Source organism: Ascidiella aspersa, chromosome 3, assembly GCF_963924565.1.
Source record: "Ascidiella aspersa chromosome 3, kaAscAspe10.2, whole genome shotgun sequence".
Taxonomy (NCBI): Eukaryota; Metazoa; Chordata; class Ascidiacea; order Phlebobranchia; family Ascidiidae; genus Ascidiella; species Ascidiella aspersa.
Genome location: NC_139449.1, coordinates 8,351,029 through 8,362,603, shown reverse-complemented (window position 1 = coordinate 8,362,603; position 11,575 = coordinate 8,351,029). Strand labels below are relative to the sequence as shown.

The 11,575-nt window shown below is 39.7% G+C and overlaps 1 protein-coding gene across 1 annotated transcript; it reads left to right on the top strand.

Annotated features, from left to right (window-relative positions):
• The first annotated feature begins 236 nt into the window (after window positions 1-236).
• On the top strand, window positions 237-11,447 carry LOC146159030 (NACHT, LRR and PYD domains-containing protein 3-like). Its single transcript, XM_083385359.1, has 9 exons — window positions 237-2,094; window positions 2,440-2,785; window positions 3,148-3,201; window positions 4,507-6,305; window positions 6,997-7,149; window positions 7,833-7,997; window positions 8,683-8,838; window positions 9,869-10,024; window positions 10,576-11,447. The coding sequence occupies exons 1-9, from the start codon at window positions 2,041-2,043 to the stop codon at window positions 10,741-10,743; spliced, it is 3,051 nt and encodes a 1,016-aa protein (XP_083241485.1). The 5' UTR covers window positions 237-2,040; the 3' UTR covers window positions 10,744-11,447.
• The last annotated feature ends 128 nt before the right edge of the window (window positions 11,448-11,575 follow it).

The window sequence follows — 11,575 nt, the reverse complement described above, 5'->3', positions numbered from 1 at the left end:
AATGACTTTTTGGTCTTTTTAGTGTTCTTTATTCACTGATCAGTTGTAGTTTTACAACTTTTGCGTCTTTTGGAAAAGTTGTTGTAGCGGCGCTTTCGCAACCAATTCTTTGCGAAGTTGTTCTTTAAAGTCACAACTTGCAGACCATTTTGCGCAAGTAAAATATGTATGTTACACGATACGGGAAAACTAAATATAGCACTTGGTCAAACGCTGACTAAACTGTTTAAGCCTAAACCCGGCGATGTGTGTCACAGTTACACAAAATAGCTTTTGTATGGTTGACCTAAAGAAATGTTGAATTACAACTGTATTTGAAAATACATCAAATCTCTAATCATTCTATCGCGTGTAAGCGCCTACTGTATGCAGTTATTAAATAGCTCCACCATAAAGAGAGTCGGGCTTTTAATAGCTTCCTTGAATGGAATGACGCCATGACAATAGCCATTAATTCACTCGAAGAGCTATTTAGGTTCAACCCTTAATGCTGCCATTGGTATTGTTCAGATGTTTTATTTAGAAGTTTAGAAAAGTTGTAAGAAGGTTATTTTGGCTATAAGGATTATTTTTGCAAACACTATGGAATTTAACTAGTTTGCATTAATGCAGTGAAAGCCCAATGTTTTAGTTTTACAGTTCATTTAACCCTGATGTGTTTTGAGAGAAAGCAAACAGAAATAAACTATTTGTTTAGCTTTAAAGGTGTCTCTATTCGGCAGTTTTTTCAAACGACAGAACAACACGTTTTCTGCCTGTCCTAATACATGCAAAACTTTCGTGTTGGCGAAACTACGAGAATACCTTTTCACAGGTTCAGCAGCGTTGGACAGCACAGTTCTGGTATAAAGCTAAGAACTACAGCCTTGTTCGCTTAAGCTCAACGCTTCCCTTTCAGACTGATTATGACGTCATGTGTCACATGTCCGTTTTGGACACGTTTCATAATATATTTACAGGCCTCTATATTCGACACCTGCTGTGAAACAAGGTGGTGCATTGGCTGTTTCATGTTTGGTTAAGTTGCTTTTTACTATTTACTGAGATATCTGGTGGCCGTAGTTTCTAAGAGAACAATACCATGGTTTATAAACAGTAGTTTAAAAATCCGCTTTGTTGTGTCCTAATTGTGTGTCGTTCAGTTAACAGATTTGGCGCTGCTCTGGAATCTTACCACATTTTCGTTCGGAGGTTGTTATTGCTGACATTATTTGGGTTAGGGTGCGAGTTAGCGTTTTTGAGTTTGCGCTTTGTGGCTTCTCTGTTGTACTATTAAGCAATAAACCTGATATGTTAACCGAACTAATTTATCAATTAATTTTTATTAAAGTATAAAACAAAACAATACCTGTGTAAAAAGCTTTGCAAATCAGGCAATACAAATGCCTACTATCAACAACAATTGAAACTTTCTTGTACTGACAGAATGTAGCAAGCATTGGAGTATGGCTGTTTCTCGACTCGCCCCTCTTTAAGTATCTCAGTTGGTAGAGCGACGACCCCGGATTGGGGCATATCGCGAGTTCGAACCTTACTACATGCTGGTTGTTTTTCTAGCCTGCCTTGCTTGTATTATTGATCGACAGATTCGGTTAGTCTGTGATGACTTTAGGTGAACTAATGATGCGTAAACCGTAATAGTTTATCGTTGATTAAAAAGTAGCTTTAGAAGCGCTAATTTGCAGTTGTTGAACACGTATGCGTGGATGTCTTTCATTTAGTTTATCAATAAGTTTTAACCTGCAATATGATAAAAAAAAAACTTTAGAGGTTGAACTGTTTTCTTTTAACAGATTTTCTTCCCAACTGCTTGGCAAAGTGAAGTTTTTGTAGTCGCAGTTTTATTTCGGCGACTATGGCTTTTTTATAAGCAGCCTTATTACTAACGCAACAAGTGTATTTCAAATCTAGCGTTTTGATGAACACTATGCCTATTTACGATCTCAATTTGGTCAACCTATCTCTTTTATCATTAATAATCGTATTATCCTTTCTTATTGCAATGATTGTTTTTTATTCAGGTTTTATAATTGAACTGTTATGTCCGATTCGGAAGATGAGGAAATTGTGGAAAATATTCAAGACATTAATTTGGTAAGTTGATGTAATTTTGAGTTTCGGTATTTTATACCCGTTTTTTACATTTAAAATACACATACTCATTAAGTAATGTTAGGCATTACACCAACAAAGTCCTTTATGTTTGATTTTTTACCTTTTTTTCATTTTGTTTTGCTAAACGAATTTATCGATGTTGTTAAAGTTAGAATCAAACATTTTGTTATAGGTTTTGTAATTTGGCCTTTGTTGTTCAGTAGTAATCCTCAACTTACAAATTCCTTTGGGGTCGGCATAACAGACATTGTACTTTAAAGGGGCCACATTAACAGATATTGTACCTAATTGGCCAATTGGTATATTATTCTTTGCATGACAAAGAACGAAGCGGGAGCCCCACAACAAATTGCTCGGAACCTATTTCTCGGCGGCGAATATCACTCTCACGAAACTCACGAGCATCACCGTCACGAAACTCTCGAGCACCACACCCACGAGACTCATGTGCATGTCGCCAATGAAACGCACCAACATCGACTCGAAGTTCACGAGCATCACACGCACGTGACTCACCAACATCATCACGAGCATAATGAGCATCATCACGACCATCGTCATGAGCATATTCACGAGCATCATGTGCAAGCGAACACCGCGTTAGTCGGAGATGTTCATCAATATTATCACCATAACAACAGGGTACAAGCAGATGACGTCAGTCACGTAGGTAAGGCAAACGTAAAACGGTCGCATGTCGGTTAATTTGGCTTCAGTAAATTACCGGCGGTTAGTTCCGTTCAAAAATGCAAGGCCAAACGAAAAAATGAAGATAAAACTCTTGCCTAAGCGACACTTTCAAAACGCTCACAAATTATTTTATGTTTATTAAGATACACATAGATAAAAAAATACATCACACTAGTTTATATCCTCCGCCATCGTTAGGGCTTCCAGTCATTTTACCTAAAATTTTAATGACCCTGATGTGGCGTATGGCGTTTATAATAAACAACATGAAATGACGTATGTGAACGGTTGACCATTTGTAACCTATTATCTTATTGATCAAAATATTTTACATTTTTTTAGATCTGACAACTAAACTTGAGGGGACAACAATAATCGACAAGATAAAACTTATCGGTGAGTTTATGCATTTTATATATTTATATCGTTACTTTAAATACCATTTGCATAGAATTGGTTAAGTAAGTTGCGTACGTTTAATGTATTTAGATTTCTGTTTGAAATGCGCTTATTCAGGAACACACAATGGGACCTAAAAAGCAACAATACCTATAAAGCAGAAAAATCGATACAACCACGGTATTAAAACCAACGACATAATATAACAAAAAACGCACTAATATCCAGTACAAAATAAAATAGAAATCGTCTAAACAAGACCTAAATCTGCCGGAATACGTCATAAATTTACCCGAATAAGGAGACGGGGATGTGAACATTTTTTGCACAATGTGCGCAAAAATGTGCACGCCAAAATGTGCAAAAAATGTGCGCACATTTTAAAATAGCTTCAAAAATGTGCGCACTTTTCTTTAACAATGTGCGCACATTTAGAACTGTCTTCAAAGTGTGCGCACTTTTTTAACAATGTGCGCACTTCTTTTAACAATGTGCGCACATTTTGAACTGCTTTCAAAAATGTGCGCACTTTTTTTAACAATGTGCGCACATTTTAAACTGGCTTTAAAAAGGTGCGCACATTTTTCGGTTAGAGTTAGGGTTAGACTTAAAGTACAGAGTTTAGCTAACTCTAACTCTAAAAACTTTTACTCTAACTCTAACTCTAAAAACTCTTACTCTAACTCTAATTCTAATTCTAACCCTAACTCTAACTCTAATTCTAAGAAGTGCGCACATTTTGGAAGGCAGTTCAAAATGTGCGCACATTTTTTGCACATTTTTGCGCACATTGTGTAAAATAACGCCACGTCCCTTGTTGCGAATAAGGCCTAAGTGGCCAAAAACTTGCCTGAAACTGTAGGTAGAGGGTATGGGACGATCGGTCTGGCATCGGCCGCTTTGCTTTAGACGTTTGGACGCCTAAGTTTGACTGGCGCCGTTGGGCGCCGCTGTGGCACCGGAACTGTGGCCTTGTTCGGGGTTATTGCAGGGTAATGGGTGGGGTTAAAAAATGGGTTAAAGTTGAAATTATTAGGGGAGTTAGTGATGTACTTACGGGTGGGGTTTTAGGTTAGGTAAAGGGTCGTTTAGGCCTGATTTTAACCATTTAGGTCTTATTCCGACGGATTTAGGACTTATTCCGATTTAAACGGCACTAGGACAATTAGCTATTAGTCCTTTTTTAGTCTTATTCCGAACTGTCTTTTATTCCGACCTTGATGTTGTCCTTATCTCGGTCTTTTGGCTGGAGTCGGCTTATTTATATGCTTTGGGAACCAATAAAGGTGTTCTTCCTTTCAGTCACAAACCTGTTGAAAACGCTCAACGCCAAAGTCGACGTCATCACCGGGTCTCAGCGAAGCGATCCGGTGCCGCTGGATGTGCTCCGGGAAGAGTACAAGACACCGGAGGATTTCGGAGCGGGAGCGCTCTTCTATCGCACGGACGCCCTGGTGGAAGATGCGGTCCTCCTCCAAGTGAAAGATCTTCTTCCGGTAGCAAGAGAAAACGCGACGAAGGAGGCTCAGCACAAGTGCTCAAACCGAGCGGCCCTTGTCGATTACGTCGAGCGGTTCGGTAACATCGTTGGCGTCGTTGGAATAGCGGGCATAGGGAAAACAACACTCGGAAAACAGTACATCAGTCTGATCAGAGTCACCTCTCTAACATCAAGCCTGGTCGCTTACATATTTTACGTCCCGCTCGGCGCCTTCGACTTCACTCAGGTGATGAATGTGCTACAGTTCCTCATGAGGGCCACAGACCCTAGATGGAAACACGAACAGGATACAGATGAGCAGATCTTGGAAACGCTCTCGCAATCCGACTGCGTCCACATCGTGATGGACGGACTTGACGAAGCGAGGCTAAAAAAGTCTCTTCATGCTGCTCCAGTGATGCACCTTTACGATCGCGCCACGCCGGACGTGATCTTCAAAAACATAACGTCAGGCAGCATCTTGCCCAACGCTCACAAGCTGCTCATCTCAAGACCAGGAGCCTACCACGACTTACATCCAGACAACAAGCCCCACTTTCCGGTTCGTGTTGTCGGCTTAGGTGAGAAATCCCAGGATTTACTCTTCCAAAGAACCTGCAAGAGTCCGGACGACTACCTGGTGGTAAAGCGCACACTTGATCTCAATTTATCGGCCAAAGCGCTGTGCTTCATCCCCATCTTTGCCAAGTCCATTGTGCCGTACATTTTGAACCACGGCTCCAAACAGGACGTCTTCACCATCGCTGACGTGTTCGCGTCTTTCGTGGACGACTGCCTTCGCTCTTCGAAATTCCAACGGAACCCGAGCGTCCTCCGCAAGCTTTCCGAACTTGCGCTGCTTGGGATGCACAGCGGCAAAGTCCTGTTCGACGAGTACGACTTGGATGAAATCGGACTCAACGTGGCCGGATTGGAGGACTTCATCAACATGCTGGTGTCGTCCGAAAAGGTCACGCTGAAGATCCTGGACGGTGACAAGCTTTACTACTTCGTCCACCTGCTTCTTCAGGAGTTCTTCACCTCGCTCAAGCTCATGTTCTCGTGCGACCTTCGCGCCTTTGCTGAGCATCTGGCCAACATGGATAGCGACCAGTGGGAAATGGTGCTACGCTTCCTGTTCGGTTTGCTGAACCCGCGTCTGCACAAGAACCTGCGGGCCGTTTACCGAATCACGCCCAAGGACCTAGCCAGCAAGAAAAGCCTACTTGTGGATCTAGCCAAATCGCAGGTTGACGATTTCGCCCGAACATCAGCCAAAGACTTCCCAGTCCCGCTTGCATCGCTGACCGATTTGGAACCCCTGGAGATTTGGACCCAGTTTCGCTCGCGCCTCGACGACAACCGACTCTTCAAGCTGTGCAGCTTAGCCAACGAATCCAGGGACGCTGAAGTCACCGCTTGCGTGGCTGACGGCCTGCCTGGAATGTTCATCGTTCCCAAAGTGGTGCTTCCCAGTCACGTGGCCAGCCTTTGTCACGTGCTGCGCGCCACCAAGCGGCAGATCGTGATCAACGTGGGAGTTTACTGGGAGCCGGCGACCTTTACAGGGGACGGACTGAAGGCGTTTTTGGAAACTTACAAGGAAACGCCAAACACGAAGGTATATGATGAAGCTAAGAAAACTTCACTTCAATGTAGTAAACATAAGTGATTTTCATATCTCTCTAATGATAGCCAAAATGGTCATAATTTAAATGCTCTAACCATATGAAATGTCGTTTTTGAAAAATTTTAGCGATACGCCCAACACAAAGGTATGATAAAGTTGGGAAAACGTACATTTTAACAAAGTTCTTATTGTAACAAAAATAAATACATTTTAAATGTTCTAACTGTAGATTATAACACAAAACCCTAATTTTAACGTGTCCTAGTACACAATATGGGAGTACATCAAGTGCGCACTGTCATCATTTTATCAGTAAAATACTAACTAATGAAAGCTTGAAAAACTTCAATGGAGTAAACAAATGTGATTTTAATATCGTTCTATAATTGTAACCAAAATGGTGATAATTTAAATGCTCTAAACAAAAAATCGCACCAAACCTCGATTGTAAGGTATACACAATATGGGAGTACATCATTTGCGCTCTATTTTACCTTTCTAATCCTGTCACTAGAACCCTGGTACTAACACTATAGTTGACAACATTACACCTATTCTAATTTTAAAACGATTTTAACTATCAAAAATTTGCCCTCTAGAAGTTTAAAATGCTGACTCCATAACTAGCTTTTTACGCCATGGATTAATGTTATGTGAAACTTTTATATTTATCCCTTTCTAGATCACCAAATTCCACGTCCGCAAAGCCGATGGGCAAATCGCCATCATAGCTCCTCTGATCCAGACTTTGGAAGAGCTAACAATGCAGTTCAGCAACCTCTCCGACCGCGATATAGCCATCCTTGTACAACACTTGGAAACGAAAGACACTTCAGTGAGTGGCATCGGTGTAGAAATGGATCTGTTAGTTTGGAAACTAGGGTCAGCAACCACTTTTGGTTAACTCGAATTTAAATTTAAGTGCACTTAGATCAATATTTTCAATGGACTTGTCTTGACCTAACTTTATAGTCACGGGCAAAACGACTTGATTTGACTTACGTTATTTGGACAAATGACTTGAGTTAGGCTTAAGTTTTTTACGCAAATGACTTTTCCTAATTTTATATGCTGCAACTGAATATACATGTTGTTAAAATAGGACAATTAAAAAAATGCATTGTAATAAATGTTAAATTACTTTGGTGCTTGCTGTTCGAAATATCGTTACGAATGTAACACGTTCACCAAATGTATAAATACAACATTTAATTTTTAAGTCAATTCTGTACCTTTGATTGGATTTCCTTGGGCATTGACCTGGTTCTGGACTTGTTAAAATGACTTGACTTTGACTTAAGCTATTTTGCAAATGATTCGACAGGTTTGGTCAATAAGTAGTGCCACTGCCTCATTCACTGCATCTATTAATAATACTGAAATCTACTTTTACAATTGTGATTTAACTGCCAAAAAGCTCATATTTTAACTGCAATAATCTCATAAACTCTGTTTTTAAAGCAATTTGAAACCTTATAGTCGTTCAAACCAATTCTAACTTCATAAACTTGTTACTAGCTTGAAGTTCTGGACATCACCGGCAACCCAATCAGCAAATCTGCCCTTGAGCATCTTTCCGCTTGTCTTTCCAAGGTCTTGGTGCAACGTATTTACCTTGTACGCTGCAATATAACACCCGAACACGTGCAAGTGCTTGCTAACAACTTGACGCAAATTGAATACGTAAGTTAAGTGCTGTTTCAGGCTTCTGTCTGTATACTGTAGTGTAGTGTAGTGTATACTGTATAAATACCGATCAGTTTTGGTTTACGGCGTACAAATTTGGATCCCTAAACCAGCTAAAAATGCATTTTTAGGTGTAAACTATATATACCGACTGCGAATCACTTTTCGAAAAAGAGGTTCTTTTTACCTTTAACTATTGGAATTGTAAGGAAAGAATTTACTGTCATAAAATTTTATTTAATGGGACTAGTTTGCACCAATTCCTTTTAACAAGCCGTCGCAAACCTACGTTGTTTTTCAACATTGACTGGCGAATTTCGCCCTTTAACAACGTTTTGCTTGTTTTTTGATCAGGGTTTCTCAGCCATTTATGGGTAGCGGAACCCCTCAGAAATAACAAATAGATTACGACACTCCTACCGGATTTTTTCGTAGGTAAATCACTAGAATGTCACAATAACGGAACTGGAACAACACACAAAAACTCTAAACAACGCATAGGAAGTTTTAATTGGATTTATTCGTCTCATCTTACAAAAAAAGTTGTATGAGTTAAGCGAAAATCAGAATTTTAAAGGTTTTCGAAATATGTCGAGGTGGCCTTGAGGATTAAAAATAGCACCGGGTTGAGAACCACTGTTTTAGCGTCACGCATCAACGCATCGCTTGTTTAATTTCTAAGATGGACTTGCTCAACCTCAGCTACAATGCGATCGGAACGCGCGGCTCTGATTGGCTGGCGACCTGCGTCCACAAGCTCCACGTGCTCGTCTTGCGCAATTGCGACATCGATGACGTGGAGGCCTTGGCCGAGGCAATCGCCAAGAGAACGCAGACGGTAAGTCACAAACCTTGACATATAGTCAGTAGGGCGATTATTTTTTTTTTGAATTTTTTTAAAATTTACACGTTAGGTCAAAATTATTTCAAGTCAAAATCGAATGAAAAGGCACAAAAATCGTTTACAAAATTAAAAAGACTATAGTCATCTTTTTGAAATTGTCGTTAAGTTTTATCAAATAAAATTTTTTTAATTTTATCAATAAATTTAGTTTTTACTTAATTCAACCAAATTTTAACTGTTTTATATCTACTTTGGCATTTTCATGAGTTTTGCATAAACCCGAAAAAATAACTGATTTGTGTTTGACCGGTAGTTCGTAAAACATTTGTGGTTGACGAAGCCAAGACGCTAATACAGTACTTCAAAACAACAATAGGTTGCTAACTTTAAATCAATGAATTTCTAATAGGTCAAAATTCTGTCAAAAAATATATTTTTAGGTCAAAACATATTCGCCCTAATGATCAGTATTTGGACTAATTATTTAGGTTTGTTTGGTGCTAGCAGGTATGTTGTAGGATTTATTGCAACCTTAGCGCACATCACAGGAATAAACTATAGTCACAGTTTAGCCATTAAATTCTAATGACAATCTTATTCCGTAAACTAGCCATGGGTACAGTGTGGTCACTGTTCAAAACAAACATCTGCCTGATTGTTTTGTCCTTTGACTTATTTTAACTGTCCGTATCTATGGATAAGAATGCTTGTTGATTTAGAGATATCTCCGTCTATTTATGTAAGACCTTTTTTCCAGACGATTTTTATTACAGTGTAAGTTCGGATTTCAAAAAATATATGCTGATGAAAATACATGGATTATGCGTGCCAATAAAAAACTGAACGATCAAATTTTTATTACTGGCACCTCTGAGTGTTAACGAATTACTGCCTATACGGTTCAAGTATGATTGATTTCAGGCATACCGGGTAAACCAGAGTTTTCGGTTTATTATAGTATAGATCCACTCGAATATAATATTGTGCGACAATTTGCAATTCTACTCTCTATTTCCCGTTTAAGATGGAGGTTCTGAGTCTCGGGCAGAACAAGATAGGTTCGCGAGGCGTGAAATGTCTCGCCAAGTGCATCCATAACATCAAGTGGCTCTGGCTCTACAAATGCGACATCGTCGAGCTGGCTCCACTCACCGAAGCTATCGCTAAACGGGAGCATTCGGTAAGTTAAGTTTGCAAACACATACCGAGATATTGTGAAAGTATACCTTGCATTTTGTCAACCGACGTATCACCAAACTACTACTGACTAAAGCGCGGATCTGTAACTTTTAAGTATGGCATTTGAAATAACCCGAGTTCGGCTTCGGTCAAAAACTGAAACCGAGTCCCTAGTTCGACTCCAGAGAATGAGGAATTTTCGAGTCCCGACTCCGGCTCCGCCTCTACAGTCTTATTTTCACCGATTTAACGATAATAACATCAATAATTAGCAATCCACTCATAGGACGGTCGTATAATTCATCCACCAACAATACACATGGTTTGGAAAATATTCAACCATATGCTATTCCTCCCTTGCGATTTTGCAATTTGCGCATCACTTGGAAAATGTTACTGCGCATGCGCACGTCAGACTTGGGATTCGCGTAGCCTTATCAAGTTCCAAGTCCGATTGCAGCAAAATTAGCCGATTTCGTCGAGTTCCGAGTCCGACTCCGATTCCACAGCCTTGCTTTGTAGCGCATGCACTAGTACAAGTTTTTTTTTTAGATGACTTTCCTTGACGTGAGCGACAATCCTCTGTGCGAAGGCTCCACCGATTTGCTGGAGTCCTGTCGTCCCAAGATCAAGCAGCTCATCTACAGCAAGTGCAGCTTTACTTCAGCCGGCGACGAGGCACTGGAATTTTTCCCCAAGATTTACTACAAAGGCGATTGAAGCGACTCGTAGATATCGGAATGCCTGTATTTACGGATATTTTGTGTTTAATTTTGCCACCGACACCTAATATTTTACGCAAATGTACGTACGAAAAATCCGAAACCAAATGGCGTAATTTCTGTGATGAATTTCAATTCAATATTGGTGAAATCCAAAAATGTTTTCAGGGTGGTAAAGAAATACTTGATTTTCAGCATTTAAAAGGTACTGTCAATTAGAAATTCACAATTTTCTAAGAATATTTAAAAGAAAAGTCGATAGGGTACATGAATTAGGCATTTTAGACAGTTTGTGACACATCGCAGATATTTGTACCCTTAAAGGTATTTTTTAAATGGATGATTAACCAATAAACGTAACTTTTTTAACACAATGTTTGGTGCATGTTTTCGTCTAAACACTTAGTCATTCTGTGTCTTACCATTGTACCAAACAATTGGAAGTTTATTTCACCATTATTGCTTTTCAAAATTTTCAGTATTCGTGAAGTTCATGGCTGTGCAGTTCTTACTGACGCTAGCCAAGCCCCACACTCTGTGCATGTAGCCTATACGAATGTGTTGCCCAAAATCTTACGTTACAAATTATTTCTAGTAAATGTAGAAGTTATTTTTTTGTATTTCTGTCTGTTACTTTCACTTAACGCGCACTTACCCGTGTCTGCTTAGAGGTTTATTTGAAATACATTGTGTTTACCTGTCTTTCGTTTTGTTGTTTTTATGGTTGTAAAACCGTGTAACTGAAGAAATGCAATGCCTGAGATTGGTAAGCTAGTGTCGTGGCTATATAGGGAGCCTTTGTAATTTTTGATCTACCGTGGAAATCATAG

What these genes read in the sequence shown, in the direction of transcription:
- LOC146159030 (XM_083385359.1), top strand. Translation starts at nt 2,041, where the DNA reads ATGTCCGATTCGGAAGATGAGGAAATTGTGGAAAATATTCAAGACATT. An exon ending in TGGAAACGAAAGACACTTCA is followed by an intron (nt 7,150 to 7,832) that starts GTGAGTGGCATC and finishes ACTTGTTACTAG; the next exon opens with CTTGAAGTTCTGGACATCAC. An exon ending in TCGCCAAGAGAACGCAGACG is followed by an intron (nt 8,839 to 9,868) that starts GTAAGTCACAAA and finishes TTCCCGTTTAAG; the next exon opens with ATGGAGGTTCTGAGTCTCGG.